At 49.5% G+C, this 16590-nt stretch overlaps 1 protein-coding gene across 1 annotated transcript in view; it reads left to right on the forward strand.

Annotated features, from left to right (window-relative positions):
• The first annotated feature begins 770 nt into the window (after nucleotides 1–770).
• The window catches only part of SH2D3C (SH2 domain containing 3C), a 39515-nt gene continuing 23695 nt past the window's right edge, over nucleotides 771–16590 (forward strand). The window contains exon 1 of the mRNA XM_056860256.1: nucleotides 771–866. Within this exon, the coding sequence (XP_056716234.1) occupies nucleotides 786–866 (81 nt within the window). The 5' untranslated portion in view covers nucleotides 771–785. The remainder of the gene's footprint in view (nucleotides 867–16590) is intronic.

Here is a 16590-nt window from a genome sequence, read left to right on the forward strand (position 1 = left end):
CCTCTTCAGCATCCTCTGTGATGGGGCAAGTGGGGAGGGTCTTTAGAGGGCACTAAGATCACAGGCTGCTTGCTTCTCCCCCTCCCCCAGCGCAAAACATTCCAGTTCTGCATTAACTGCCCAGGTGGCTTCTCCCAGCATGGTGTAGTGGCTAAAAATGGTGGTTTGGAGCAGTGGACTCTGATCTGGAGAACCGGGTTTGATTCCCCACTCCTCCACATGAGCGGCGGAGGCTCATCTGGTGAACTGGATTTGTTTCCCCACTCCCGCACCCGAAGCCAGCTGGGTGACCTCGGGCCAGTCACACACTCTCAGCCCCACCAACCTTACAGGGTGTCTGTTGCGGGGAAGGGAAGGCGATTGCAAGCGGGTTTGATTCTTCCTTAAGCGGTAGAGAAAGTCGGCATAGAAAACCCAACTCTTCTTCCTCTTCAGGCTGGCCCTGGCTGGAGAAGCAGGTTGGGCTGGGGGGTGGGTGGGGGGAGACCAGGTAGGGCAAGCTGGGGCAGAGAGGCTCCCGGGGGTGGGGGGGTCAGGTCAGTCCAAGAAGCCGGGGAGGGGAGGGACCAGAGGGAAGCCCCCCCCCAGCACGCGCCCCCTTTGCTTCGGTGCGTCTCCGCGCTCCTCCGTGGGGAGGGGGCTCCGCTCCCTCCCCCCTCGCGGCCCCGCCCCCGGCCCCGCCCGGCGATGAGGTAATCGGGGAAGCGGCGGCTGAAGTTAAAGGCCGGCAGCGGCCACGGCGGGCAGGCGCGCTGCGGCTGGGCAGGCGGCCGGCACCCGGCACCATGACGGACCGCTGCAGCCTCTGGAGCGCCCTGTCGGCCGCCGCCTGCTGCTTCTACCGGGGCTCCTTCATGCAAGTGCAGGTGAGTGGGGTGCGGGAGGGGGGCATCGCACCCACACCCAGAATGAATGAATGAATGAATGAATGAATGAATGAATGAATGAATGGTGAGGGACAGGGGAATCCCAGAAAGGGAGAAACACAGGGGCCGGAGGAGCATCCCATCTGCACCCTGCAAAGGTGCAGGGTAACTTGCAATGGCGGGGGCTGCTCCCTTGAAATAGAGATCCAGGTGTGTTCCCCCCCCCGGCCACAATAAACCTAGGGGAAGGAGCAGCTCCCAATTTGACGGGGGGGGGGAGCCTCTCCCTCTCTACCTTTTGGGGGGGGGGGCTCCCTTCTCTGCCCCTCCTGCTCGTCAGCCTCCTGGATCGCCCCCGGGGGCTGACGAGCAGGAGGGGCAGAGAAGGGAGCCCCCCCCCACCCCAAAAGGTGGAGAGGGAGAGGCTCCCGGTTCTCCCCCCCCCGTCAAATTGGGAGCTGCTCCTTCCCCTAAGTTCATTGTGGGGGGGGGGGGACACCTGGATCTCTACTGCAAGGGTGCAGCCCCCGCCATTGCAAGTTACCCTGCATCTTTGAAGGGTGCAGATGGGATTCTCCTCCGGCTCCTGTGTTTCTCCCTTTCTGGGATTCCCCTGTTCCTCACCATTCATTCATTCTTTCTGGGTGTGGGTGCGATGCGGTGGGATGCCCCCCCCCATGCAGTTCCAATGTCTCCTGTACAGAATATGTATGTGCAGACGAATAAGGACTTCCAAGAATGCTGTTTTTGGGGGGAGGAGTGAATATGGGGTCTCCTTTTGCCTCATTCATTCATTGGGGGCTTTGAGATTGGGATCCTTCGTGACCTTTCAAATCCAGGAATGGGGTAGGGGGTGGTGGCTTGAACCTATGTCTGTTCTTTACAAAGTGCAGATTCCCTCCCCCCACACACACACACACACAAAATCTGGCTCCAGAAATCACATTTGGAAAAGGAATTAATTGGGGAGGCAGATTCATTGACTCCCACTGAGGAATGGGTATTCTCTGGACGACCCTTGTATTATTTTCTTTCTTTAAAAAAAAACTTGGCTTATTTGATACCTGCTCTCTTTCCCCATTTATTGTATGAAACCGAATCTGTCAGAGGTGGGATTCTGTTGGGATCAGGTTTGCAGCGAGGGGGGTATGAGTCATGGCTTGGCAAGGGGTCCGCCCCCTCTTAGTCTGACTCAGACTTCGGGGGCACAGGGGCAAGGGGTCCCACTCCTTCCTCCCAGCCACAGTGCCAGCCAGCTGTGCAGAGGTGAGGGCAGGTGGGGGGGGGGCTTGTGCCAGGGGCTTGGCTACCGCCAAGTCCTGGCTGGTGCCAGCTGTAACTGAAACAGAGTAGGGGCTGTACCTGCTGGAGAAAGGGGGCGTGCGCAGCCTCTGCTGCAAGGGGAGGAAAAGTCCATCAGAATTAACCCCACCCACTTCTCACTTCTGTATGTGGGGTGGAAAATGGAAGGCAGGGGTCTTTTCTTTCCCCACCCCCTCCCATATTCCCCATTCTAGTTCACCAAGGGAGTCCCATTGTGGCTTATCCCTCCCCAAGAGCTCCTCTGCCCTGTTGGCATGACTCTTCTCTGCTCCTTAATCCTCTTGCTGCAGCTGGCAAAGCTGTGGTGCCCAATTGTGCTGCCCGAGGAAGGCATCGTCCACAGATGGGCCAGGCTGTCTTGCAGTCTGAGCCAAGGCAGGTTCTGGGGGCATGAAAGGAGCTTTCCTTATCATTACTTCCCTTTGCATACGTTGCCTGGATGCAAGGCCTGCGCAGGGGTGGGGGGCTAAGGAAATACCTGTGCATAGCCTACCACTTTGGGATGCATCTGGACCGCTTTGCCATCTCAGAAGCCGTGGCGTGTGCAACTGAGAGAGCGTTCAGGTTATGGAAACGGGATATGGACAGAAGCCGGACTGAGGCCTCGAGCCCTGGATGAAGGAGAGAATGTACCTGTCAGGGATATAGACAAATTAAAAATAAGGGTTGGGTCCTGCAAATTCTTCATTGTTTTTTCCCCATGGGGAAATTATTTGGGTCTAGTTCCTCCTTTAAAAGTGCCCTGTTCTTATTTTGCCACTTCAAAATGTATTTCCAACATTGCAGGGCTTCCGCTGTCTCTGGATTGGGGGGGGGGGGGGAGAGAATTGATTACTTTAGCATGATGTAATCCTGAGAACAAGGACCAGAAAGCAACAGTGCTGAATTAGCTTGCTCACATCTCTCCCGCTACTGATGATGTATGCATGTAATCCTTGCTTCCCCCCCCCCCTCCAGAAAAGCCTAGTTGTGTAGGGTCGGCTTGTATGCATTGAGTTATTCTTTCTGTTTCTCACATCAGGGCTGCAATCTCATTGTAGTAGGACAGTATTGCTACTCATTCACGTCTGGACAGTATTTCCAAAACACCCCCCCATTCATCTTTGTTATAACCCCAAATTATTTCCCAGCAGGGTTTCCCAGACCCTCTCAGATGAGCAGAACGTAAATGAACCTCCCCATTATTATATATGATGCTGGAGCTCCACATGTGTAATTTGGATGCAGGGTCTATGATATGGACTGGGGTCATGGTGCTGGCAGAAGAGGGAGGTTAATTTACTTCTCTATCCTTTGACATTTCTGTAATGGAAAATACTCAGCACCCCACCCCCTGTAATGGGGAAAAGCTCTGACTTGGATAGCCTGTTTCGTCACATCTCAGCAGCTAAGCAAGGTTGGCCCTGGTTAGTACTTGGATGGGAGACCATCAAGGAAGTCCAGTGTCTCTATTCAGAGGCAGGCAATGGCAAACCACCTCTGGATGTCTCTTGCCTTGAAAACCCTGCAGGGTCGCCATGAGTCAGAGGCAACTTGATGGCAAAAAAGGGTGAGGGGATGCACAATATGGGTACTGGTCTTTTTATTCCCCTTTACCGTGGCTTAAAGCAGCCCGGTAGAGGAGCATTTCTCCCCCAGGGAAATAGCACAGGAGGGGAGAATCTATTTGCCATTCCACAACTGCTATGATCCCCATCTATATCAAGCCCCATGCCAGCAGCTAAGGACCGAATGACCCACCTAAAGTTCCAGTCACTGTCAAGAGTTGTGTGGCTAGGGTTGCCAGCCTCCAGATACTATCTGGAGATCTGCTTTTACAACTGATCTCTAGCCGATAGAGATCAGTTCACCTGGAGAAAATGGCCGCTTTGGCAATTGGACTCTATGCATTGAAGTCTCTACCCTCCTCAAACCCTGCCCTCCTCAGGCTCCGCCCCAAAAACCTCCCACCAGTGGCAAAGAGGGACCTGGCAACCCTGCGTGTGGCCCATAATGAATATGTTCTGTATACCACTTAATGCAAAGAGGGAAGAACGGAAGGCACGCCAGGAGGAGACAAGGAGCCTCTCATCTGCGGCTCTTTGCGACTGCTTCCTATCTAAAGATGTCTTTAAAATTTGCCCCCATTGTACTGAAGGTGATCCTATGAGAGGGAGAATGTGGGTATGACAGCACAGGGCGAGATAGTCTGCTCCACAGTAGTGGGATACGCAGAATTGGTCATCCTTCTGTTGAGATCGTCAGCCAAGCCACGCTGGTACAGACAGGAGCGTGGTCCTGTCAGGAGTCCAAAATCTCTCATTGAGCAGACTGCAGATCAGTGGGAGGGCCTAGGGCAGCGACCTGTCAATCCCAACACATTCCTCATCCAATTCATGGAGCGTCAGCTTATCAACAGCTATTAGCCATGGTGGCTCAGGGGAACCTCCATGTTCAGAGGCAGTTTGACCCCTGAACACCACTTGCTATGGAAAGGAAGATGAATGTCTTCATGCTTTGCTTGCAGGTCTCCAAAATGTCTGTTTGGCCACTATTGGAAACAGGGTCGCCATGATCCAGCAGGGCTCTTCTCAATGTTATCCCGCCCCCCTTGGAAATGTTTCATTGACAATCTCCACACATCCTCAAATGGGAAATCTGCAAAACCCAACATTCTGCCTCTGTGCAGACCTCATCCTCCATGTGCTGCTAACATTTGCATTGCTTTCTTAGCCTATCCAAAGGAATAGTTTACAGGCTATGTTTATTATCTCATTTCTCCCCCAAGCCACCTTTTTAGATAGGGTGGGACATAATGACAGGGCCAGGCCAAGGTATTTTGGTGAATGAAGCAGGAAATCCAAATTGGATCCATGCAAAAATATTGGTCATCTGGCTGCCTTTTGTCTAATGACCAGGCCAGCCCTAGAGAATAAGTTGCTTCAGGGTATACTTCATGGCTTAACAGGGATGTGAGTTTGGTTCTCCTGACTCACTCTGCCCCACCATGAGACAGTATTTATTGTCCGACTGGAGTTAGTGCTTATAACTACCTGAAGCGCTGTCACTGTGCAAAGCCGTCGTGGGTTAGAGCTACAGGGAGACCTGGGTTCAAATCCTGGTTCAGCCACAAAGCTTACTGGGTGCCTGTTGGCCAGACACTGCCTCTCAGCCTAACCTAACTCAGATTTGTTCTGAGGTTAAAATGGTGGTGTGGGGGAGGGGGGATGATTGTGTGCACCTCTCTCTTTGAAGAAAGGGCCAGACAAATTATCTCAAGTAATCAGATGGGAGGGGGGAATCCAGCCATGTAAATATTCTTAACCTCATTGATTGCCATTTCTTCATTGGTATTCTCCTGGGGTGCAAGAAAAAAAATGCCCCCCAGCCATGCCTTTTCTGGGCAGGCTGGATCAACAGCGGGACAAAAACGCTTTGTAAAAATCATGTTACTGTCGGCTAATCGTGATCCCCTTGGCAAGAGCCGTCATGGTTTAAGTTGCGAGCTTTCCCGGCAAATTCTGTCACGAAGTTTATCCTCGTGTACTTCTTTCTTTGTGATCCGGTCTGGCCCCTTAAGCCTTCCACTGCAGCTCAGACAAAAGGCCCAAAAGCATAAGAAATCAGGCCTGGTGTAAAAAAAAAAAAAAAAAGTCGCTTGTCTCAAACTTCTCGAGCTGGGTTTTAGAGTGGATCTGAATTCAGAATGCATAGCAGCCCCTGTGGCTCAGCAAGGGTTAATAAAGGTGTGGTGCAGGTGAATTCTGCACTTTTCAATGGTGTCCTTGTGGTTAAAACAAAGCCACCGCTTGTCCTCTCCTCCTCCGGCGTCCACCTGCCCCTCCGGACAAGCTTTTATCCCTAACTGATTTTTTTGCCTGAACCCCTCGTGCTGAACTCTGCATGAATGACCGGGCCCTTTCCAGCTGACAGCAGCATCTCTTGCCTCTTCCCACCAATCGCAATGCGCCTGGCGCTTGGAGCAATGACATCATTTCTGGCCAATGGAAGCCCGGGGAAGAGATGCAGCATTTGGAGCGGGATAACGGACGGATGGATGGATGTATATTCAGTACGCACGCATCCCACTCCCATGCACCCATCTCCGTCTAGGTATCCGAATGGGTGGCACTGCACCAGTGTAAAAGCCTAAGTGCTCCCTGCCCCATGCCCTCTCTGGGAGATCTCTTCAGTGCATTTATTAATATTCTCCCCCACCACAAAAAACACTGTACCTGGCTGGCTCCCCCCACTTTTGAAAAAGCCATGACTTGACTCTTATCTGTGGCAACATGAAACACCACTTTCAGATCTCAGTGACCCTCTGATCCCTCTCTTCTCAGCTATTTTAAAAGAAAGGTGCCATATCCCCTTGCTTTGGTCTTCCAAAGAAGCTTCAGACTCTCATCTTGCTACTTTGGCTCCTTGTTGCTTCTTTGGATCAGAGCTGAAGGATGGGATCTGTTTCTTGACCAAAAGAGAATACCAAAATTATATTGGGTGGGGGGAGTGACTCACAGGTATGATCTAGGCTTTCTGTTGGACTGGTCCTGTCTGTATGAACAGTGCGAGCTTTTGAATTGCACAGAATTCTTTAGCAGGGGCAGAACACTTCGGCCCATGCAGTTAAAAAACAAACTTTGCATGCTCTTAATGCCAGTGACCACTTTGGTTCATTGTGAGACCAAAGGGCCTGTTGATGAATTATGAAACAGATGTACATAACATTTTGTGCATGTGGCTCAGTATCACATGTAGTGTTTGGGTTTCTGAGAATTTCAGCTCTTTTAAAACAACACATTTCCAGTACTTTTGGAAGCAGTTTGTCAGTGCATGCAAGCAGTGTGACATTCACCTATGCGCAGCCCAGGGTAACCTGGTTAGCCACTGTGTGAACAGACTGCTGGACTTGATGGACCTTGATCTGATGCAGCATAGTCTTTCTTATGTTCTTATGATGCTTGAGGAATGTGTTTGTACATACCACTAAAATCACTTTAAAGCTCTCTTGTACTTTTTTGCTGGTGTGCCAAAAATAAATAAATCAGTACATCTGTATGGTTTTTCAGAGACCAGCTGTTGGCTTCCTTGGCTCCAAGTGTGTATTTTAATTTTTTTCCCCATTGGCAATTCAGTTGGGCAGGTTTTAGTCCTGGATATTAGGCAGGGGTGCCCTCCACGTCCCTGCTTCCACCCCCAACCTCCTTTACACCCCCTTATCTGCCTGCGTATGCTGTGCTTGCAAGAGAGAGGTCAGAGCAGAGGCCTCCTCTCCGCTTGTGGATGGGAAAGGTGACGGCCGAGGTCTCCGACGCAGTTCATCCTCCGTCTTTTTAGGCTGGTGGAGGAGGAGGTTAGGAAGGGCAGGGTTAGAAGGGGATGCCTCTCTCTCCCAAGAGATCCATGTGAATGATTGGGGATGGGGGAGTCAAACAAGCAAACACACTCTTGGGTTTTGGGGAAGGGAGAGAAGCCTGTCTCCCGTTAACAATGATGCAATGGCTGGCGATTAGATAGTAAATAACTGGGAGATATTTTGTTGCTGGGTGTTCTCCGCCCTTCAGTCTCCCTTTTCCTCTCTTTGTTCCTTCTTGGCCTTTTTGTTTTGTATCGCAGCAAGGTCACCCAGCCTCCCACCTTGCCTACTGTCACGTTCCTCCAGCCTCCCTTGTCATTCTCCACAGGAGGTCCCTTAGAAAGTGGGGGCGGGGGAGAGAAATGCAGAAGGCTGGAGAGAAAATTGTCCTCCACATGGGTCGCCCGCAGAAAGATGTCTTTGGGGGTGAACAAAAGGGAAGGTAAATGTGGCAGGCACATTCCCTCAACCCCATATGCTCTGCTCTGTCTCTCCGTTTAACCAGGGCATGTCCAGATTCGAGGTCCCTGACCTCTGGTAAACCTTATTTTTGCTTTTTTTGCAGATGCGTAGGTGAGTCGAAATTGTTACATTTATCACTCGGCAGGGTCCCGCTTCCTTCTCAGGGTCTTAAGAAGTCAAATTGGTGGGAAGCCCGGTGGGGGAACAAAAATTTAATGTCCATCACTACAAGGGAAATTAGGGTTGCCGGGTCCCTCTTTGCTACCAGCAGGAGGTTTTGAGGGTAGAGCCTGAGGAGGGCAAGGTTTGGAGGTTGGCAACCCTAAGGAAAATGAATACAACATATAGCTTTCAGATACAAGCACTAGGTTGGTTTAGGGGAGAGAATGAGTTTGGGCGAGGGTTGCCAACCTCCAGGTACTAGCTGGAGATCTGCTATTACACCTGATCTCCAGCCGATAGAGATCAGTTCACCTGGAGAAAATGGCTGCTTTGGCAATTGGACTCTATGGCATTGACGCCCCTCCCCCAACCCCACCCTCTTCAGGCTCTGCCCCAAAAACCTCCCGCCATTGGCAAAGAGGGACCTGGCAACCCTAGTTCAGGCTCTGATCCTTGATTTGAGATCAGTGGACAAAAATTTCCGTTGTAATATGTGAAATGCTGGGGGGGGGTAATAGAGTAGCCAGGTCCCTCTTCACCACCGGTGGGAGGTTTTTGGGGTGGAGCCTGAAGGGGTGGGGATTGGGGAGGGACTTCAATGCCATAGAGTCCAATTGGCAAAACGGCCTTTTTCTCCAGGTGAACTGATCCCTATTGGCTGGAGATCAGTGGTAATAGCAGGAGATCGCCGGCTAGTACCTGGAGTTTGGCAAGCCTAGGGGGATATGATCCCTCCCCCCACTCCAAACAAACTGCCTGCCTACACACAGCTCCGTCCTCTTGTGTGGTGGTGGCTGACCAAGCAGGCTTTGCCCCAGCCCAGAGAGAAACTGGCCTCGAAAAGGGATCTTTCGCCCTGAAAGAGGCAGGAGCTTCTGGGGCTGAGGAGGGGGTTGTCATGGCGACATCTGCTGCGGCCTAAGCCAGCCCCTGGGAAGGCCCGAGGCCCTGGACCTGTGACTTCCATACATTTTTAATGCTGAAGGGGCACTTTGTGGGGAAGAGCCAGAGCCTCTAAAGCCACCTCTGCACGGGCCTTGAGCATTGTGTCGCCCCTCACAGTTATCGTTCCCATTTTCAGAATCCGTCCTGGAATACCACGAGCAACTTTCTTGCTCTGTAGGAGCGCTCCTGTCCCTTAAGATTAGAGGGAGAGGCCCCTGCTTAGGGTTTCTAGCCATTGGATAGATACCTAAATGGCCATTGCCAGGGCCTTCTTAGTTGTGGACCCCTCCAACATTACTGACCCAGCTAAGAATTAAGAATAGGGTTGCCAACCTCCAGGTACTAGCTGGAGATCGCCTGCTATTACAACTGATCTCCAGCCGATAGAGATCAGTTCCCCTGGAGAAAATGGCTGCTATGGTAATTTTACTCAATTTATTACAGCCATTAACCAGCAAAGTAGATAGACAAGGGATTAACATTGAAGGTAATTGTTCTCTATGGCACTGAAGTCCCTCCCCTCCCCAAACCCCGCCCTCTTCAGGCTCCTCCCCAAAACTTCCCACCGGTGGCGAAGAGGGACCTGGCAACCCTAATTAAGAATTAAGATCAGGCCAAGAATTAAAGGCTCTGCTTCAGGCGTCCATATGGTCAAAGGTTTGGTGGCTGGCCACCTGAGGGTCTTTTCTGGGGTGGCACCCTCACTGTAGAATCCTTTTCTCCACAGCTGTGCCTATTCTTTTTGAGTTTTAGGTGCCGAGCGGTCTTTTCCATTCACCCGAGCCATTGTAATGTATGTTGGACTGACTAGATCATGACTATTATTGTTATTTGCTGTGGACGGACTATTCTTAATTACTGTTCTATCTTGCTTTATTTGATTTGTTGACCGGTTTATAGGTGTGATTTTAAGTATTTATTTGGAAGCCACCTTGCAAAATTAGGCTGAGAATTCCTAGGTAAGAATTCTTTTAATCCATTTTGTAAAAAGAAAGCCGCACAAGTAGGGTTGCCAACCTCCAGGTGGTGGCTGGAGATCTCCTGCTATTACAACTGATCTCCAGGTGACAGAGATCAGTTCCCCTGGAGAAAATGGCCGCTTTGGCAATTGGACTCTATGGCATTGAAGTCCCTCCCCTATCCAAACCCTGCCTTCCTCAGGCTCCACCCCCAAAATATCCAGGTATTTCCCAACCTGGAGCTGGCCACCCTATGTGCAAAACTTCCTTTGCAGAATGGCATTTCAGGAACTGCTTGGAGATGGAAGGATTAGCATTGATTTTGAACACCATGGCTTTTAGGGCTTGCTGCAACCTGAAATTATAACGAGTTGTAAGTAACTCTTATGGGACTCTGTTTTGCTTTCTGTTCCATTGGTCTAACTGAGTATTTTAATGTGTGATGCATTTCTATTTCTGGAAGTCGGCTAAGGCACTTTGCAATATGATGGTATAGAAATTCAGATTTGAAAAATAATGTACCTTGCTATAATTCTCATTACATACATTGGAAACAATTGATAATGTGTGACTTAACTAAAGTAAAATAATGACGCCATAGCAGTAAGGTTGCCAGGTCGCTTGGATTGGTGGGCAATTGCCTGCAATATCGGCAGAGCTGATACTAGGGTTGCTGTTTGCCCACGTCCAGCAGGGAATGCCCCACGGCGCTCCCCGTCCCTCCATTAGTTCTCACTGAGGTGTGGGGGGGGGAATGGGGGGGAATGGGGGGGGGAAGCATCACACCACAAAGACTATGCAAACGGCCTAAAAACCAGATGTGACGTTGGGTGATGCTCTAGAAATCCCCATGATATATGCTATGGTTAAGAACCCAGAAGAAGTATTGGTTTTTAAATGCTGACTTAAGGAAGAATCAAACTAGCTTGCAATCACCTTCCCTTCCACTCCCCACAACAGACACCCTGTGAGGTAGGTGGGGCTGAGAGAGCTCTAAGACAGCTGTGACTAGCCCAAGGTCACCCAGCTGGCTTCATGTGTAGGAGTGGGGAAACAAATCTAGTTCACCAGATTAGCCTCCGCTGCTCATGTGGAGGAGTGGGGAATCAAACCCTGTTCTCCAGTTCAGAGTCCACCACTCCAAACCACCGCTCTTAACCGCTACACCACGCTAGCTCTCTAGAGATTGTGAGGATTCCTAGTGTCACATAATGTGGTGACATCACTTTGGGGGATTTTTTTGGCCAGAAATGATGTGATGTTGCCGTTCCTGCATGCCCCCCCCCCATCCTCCAGCCAAGGACACCCATTTTCACTATTGCCAGAGCCATGCAGCCTCCATGGCTCTTCCAGTACTGCCTGGGCCACTTTGCACTGTTTCTTCCTGGCCACCTATGGCTCTCTAGTGCGGCAGCGGCAGCAGCAGAAAAGTTGGTTTTTATATGCCAACTTTCTCTACCACTTAAGGAAAAATCAAACTGGCTTACAATCACTTTCCCTTCCCCTCCCCACAACAGAAACCCTGTGAGGTAGGTGGGGCTGAGAGAGTTGTGATTAGCCCAAGGTCACCCAGCTGGCTTCATGTGTAGGAGTGGGGAAACCAACTCGGTTCACCAGATTAGCATCTGCCGCTCATGTTGAGGAGTGGGGAATCAAACCCGGTTCTTCAGATTAGAGTCCACCACTCCAAACCACCGCTCTTAACCGCTACATCACGTTGGGTCTCTCCAGCAGCCCACCAAGGACTTCCCCAGTGAATTAAAGGGCCCATCCACCCATGCTAAACGTAGTATACCACTTGAGGTGTGATTCCCTGGTAGCCCTGAGGCCATAGTAGAGGATGTTTCTGTGCATACGGGTGAGTGTCCTTCTGCCTCTTCAGCCAGCCAAAACACAATACATTCACTAGCTGCTTAGTGACCCCATGGGAACCTGGGAACCTCTCCGCCACATTTGCCCGGAGCATCACACTGGGGCCTCCACGCTGCTCTCCTCCCTGATTCAGTAGAGCTGAGACATTACATCATTGATTTGTCTCTCCCCAGGGAGTGGGGACCGGTGAGGGGGGGCGCGCAGGGGAAAATGAAGAGGGTGGGATTGTATGTTTAAGGCTCAGGTGCATGAGTATTAGCAGAAAGCTCATCTTTATGCAGACAATTCCCTATTAAATCTGTCATTATTATTCATTACCCCAGCAGGCTGACAGGCAGCGGGATTAACCCTTTGTGGCTCAGGCATCTGCCTTTCTTTTCAATCCGCCATGAGTATTTGGGGGGAAATGGTAGGAGAAGAGCTATTTCCTACCAATCTGCCCACAACAAAAAGGGGGAAATAATTTAATCCCCAAAACAGAAGAATTAAGTACCCTAAGATCAAGAGACAACATGCACAAGGGGCCAAAATGAAAACTAAGTATAAATGATCTTATGAAAATATAAATGATCTTATGCTGTTATAAAACCTTTTATAAATCATGTATACTGTTGAATGTATTCCGATTTGAGACATCTTTATGACTGGGATACTTTGATTATTGCAAAATTACAGGCAAGGAATTCAGTATCTCCCAATTCAAGAGATTTTATAAAAGAAATTAAATTTTCTGACTTATTGAAGCCTATAACTGAAAAAGCATAACCTGCATAGTTTTACTTTATATTTGATAAACACCATTTTAAACTCAGTCATAAAGATTGGTATACTGATATATATTTTTATGTATGTAGACCACTGAAGAAGGCCACATGGCCGAAATGTGTATGGTCGCACTTTTGGTCGAAATGTTTGGTTTTTATTTTGTATTTGTTTGTGTTATATGTTCATATGTAAAACAGAAATATAGAGGCTATATTAGGGCCTTAGACAAGTTGTTGGTTTTTGCTGTAATAAATATATTAGATACATTTTCATAAGGTCATTTATACTTAATTTTCATTTTGGCCACTTGTGCATGTTGTCTCTTGACCTTAGGGTACTTAATTATTCCATTTCCTACCAGTGCCTTGATCCTGTTCAGATTGACTAGCGTTTGCTTCTTGTTCTGTTACCAGCCTCTCCAGGATTCTTGAAACAGTCTATTTATTTATTTTTAGGTTTATTCATGCTGAAAAGTGGCTGCCTTACTGAAAACTCAGTGATCACAAACATAACATCTCTCAGAGAATCCAAGGATCTGAGACAACAGGGAGAGCTGATAGAGGAAACAGAAAAAGGCTTAATGTAGAGGGCACCAGCTTCATCCCATTGGATCTCTAGTGAGCGGGTATCATAAATCCCACCTGATAGGGATGGAGATTATATGGCTACTTCACCAAAGAAAGGTTCCTTCAAACCCACCTGGCTGGCCACAGTTTTCCTGGAAATCAAACATAGAGAAGACGGGATGGGGTTGGGGAGGGCATAAGTGAACAGTGCTGGAAGAAGAGGGCTGGCTGATGTTTGAAAATGCCAGAAGGCATTGGTTGGTTCTCAGTGGCTCTGGTAGGGGGAAGAGAGATAGGGTTGCCAGCTCCAGGTTGGGAAATACTTGGAGGTTTGGGGGTGAAGCCTGAGGAGGGTGGAGTTTGCAGAGGGGAGGGATTTCAATGGGGTATAATGCCATAGTGGAGTCCCATAGCACGGAGTCCCATAGCACGGAGTCCCGTAGCATGGAGTGGTAAGCTGCAGTACTGCAGTCAAAAGCTCTGCTCACGACCTGAGTTTGATTCCAACAGGAGTCATAAGAACATAAGAAAAGCCATGCCGGGTCAGACCAAGGTCCATCAAGTCCAACAGTCTGTTCTCACAGTGGCCAACCAGGTGCCTCTAGGAAGCCAACAAATAAGATGGCTGCAGCAGCATTGTCCTGCCTGTGTTCCAAAGCACCTAATATAATAGACATGCTCATCTGATCCTGGAGAGAATAGGTATCAGTCGGTTTCAGTCAGAAGTTGGTTTCAGGTGTCTTGCTCAAGGTTGACTCCGCCTTCCATCCTTCCGAGGTCGGTAAAATGAGTACCCAGCTTGCTGGGGGTAAAGTGTAGATGACTGGGGAAGGCAATGGCAAACCACCCCATAAAACGGGTGGGGAACCTTTTTTCTGCCAAGGGCCATTTGGATATTTATAACATCATTCGGGGGCCATACAAAATTATCAACTTAAAAATTAGCCTGCTATATTTGGTCAAACATTTAGCCAAGAGGCAGGACCAGAGATGGCTCCAAGTGTCTGCCAAATAGAGCGACTTGCTTTTGAGCTCTGCTGTCCCCAGCTGGGCCCAAGAGATTCAGGCAGGGCAGCATCCTGAGCTAGAGAGCTGCCAGGACCCATGAAGGGCCAGATCAAATGATTTCGCGGGCCTTATAAGGCCCCCGGGCCTGACGTTCCCCACCCCTGCCATAAAACATAGTCTGCTTAGTAATCGTCAGGATGTGACGTCACCCCATGGGTCAGTAATGACCCTGGGCTTGCACAGGGGACTACCTTTTTATAATGCCATAGAGTCCACCTTCCAAAATGTCCATTTTCTCCAGGTGAACTGATCTCTGTCAGTCACCTGGAGATCAGTTATAATCCCAGGAAATCAGTTATAATCTGAGAGATCCCAGGAGATCTCCAGCCATGACCTGGAGGTTGACAACCCTAAAGAGAGATTAGCTACCTATCCAGTTTCCTCAAGTACTAAATATGTGGTCCAGGAAAGAAACAGAAAGTGGGCAGAACTGGGTTTAGAACTTCATTGCAGTGACACATGCATCAATTGCCCGTGGCCATCCCATTGTCTGTCCATTTTGTTGTGCAAACTTCTGAAGGTGAAGTCCTACTTTATTCAAGGCCTTTACCTCCCAGATAAACATGCCTAGGACTGCAGCCTTACAGGGCAGCCCTGTGAACACTCTCTTCAGAGTGAGGCCCATTGAATAAACCTCAGCAGGGTTCTGAGTAGACTTGCATAGGATTGCAGCAGTCTTCTTACCTGAGAGTAAGCTATGCTGAATTACATGGGCCTTACTTTCAAGTAAACCTGTTTAGGATTGCTCCCTGTGTCACCGGTCTTTAAAGAGGGCGTTCTAGCAGCGTCTCTCACAGGGACTGAAGTAAGGATTCACAAAATAATCTTCCACCACGGTCTGCCCATTACAGCAAGAAACTTTAAAAACATTGTTAGAGCCAACAACAAGAACATCTTAATAAAATCCCCTTTCTGCAGGGTGTCTTGGAGGTGCCCACAACCCCCGGGCGGGCAGACATTTGGGAAAGGGGGACCTCTGTTGTTTAGAAGGTTGTGTTGACTCTGAGCCCCATAGAGTAAACTGGGATAACGGGAAGGTTTATCTAGCTGGTATGGAGATCAAGGGGAGGGGTGTGTGGGAGGCTGTGCCTTTAAACCCTCTGCGTAATCGACAGAGATACTGTTCCATTACCTCAACACAGAAGCACATGCATTGTTTGATCGTTACTGCATTGATTTAAACGTGTTCTTTGATTCTGCCCTCACCCATCCACCCTCTCTGTTGTGATGCTCGCTGGTGAACAACAGTATCTTGCTTTATGCTCCTTGATGGCTGTTGCCCACTGGAATTTATGCCAAGCCCTGCAGTTTGAACTGTGGGCAGGAGACAGAAAATGTGTCTTGAGTTTAGAGCGTGCCGGAAAAGTGTTTTTAAGAGGTGGTCTGGCCAGTAGAGATAGGTTCTAGGGTGGGGCAGCTGAACAGGTATTCCTGTGCCCCTGGACTGCCTGCCTACTGCCTCAGGGCTGGTTCTCCAGCCAAACCACCCACATAACTGCTTGGGGCAGCAAAATGAGTACGGTTGCCAGGTCCCTCTTCACCACCGGCAGGAGGTTTTTGGGGTGGAGCCTGAGGAGAGCTGGGTTTGGGGAGGGACTTCAATGCCATAGAGTCCAATTGCCAAAGTGGCAATTTTCTCCAGGAGAACTGATCTCCATCGGCTGGTACCTGGAGGTTGGCAACCCTAAAAATGAGTTGGGTGCTAGTCACTGTTCTCTCTGAACTCTCTCAGCCCCACCTACCTCACAAGGTGTCTATTGTGGGAAGAGGAAGGGAATGAGATTGTAAGCTGCTCCTAAATGTTTCAAATCTTCCCCTACCCCATTCTTGGTCAACCTGTCTCCTACTAAAGGAAGATTTCACCTCCCCACAGGATTTCCCTCCCTCTCCCCTTCAAATATCGATTCATAATTTCAGATGACGATCCAGACATCTTTTCAAGCCCACCCCCTGCTCTCTTTCATGAACTTTAGCCTCACCAGAACAGCCACATATCCGGGATCTTGTTGGCAATTTGCTGCCATTTCATGACATTCTAGGATCTGCAGCTGGAGGCTGAGGGGCAAAGAGTAAAGAGAGGGGAGAAGTTGAGGGAGTCAGAGAGTCAGTAATGGGATAGCAAGCATGTGCATGGGGTCTGATAGGAGGAACGTAAGAAAGGCCATGCTGGATCAGACCAAGGCCCATCATGTCCAGCATCTAAAGCATTATCCTGCCTGTGTTCCACAGCACCTAATACAATAGACATGCTCCTCTGATCCTGGAGA

Source organism: Euleptes europaea, chromosome 14 (genome assembly GCF_029931775.1).
Source record: "Euleptes europaea isolate rEulEur1 chromosome 14, rEulEur1.hap1, whole genome shotgun sequence".
Classification (NCBI taxonomy): Eukaryota; Metazoa; Chordata; class Lepidosauria; order Squamata; family Sphaerodactylidae; genus Euleptes; species Euleptes europaea.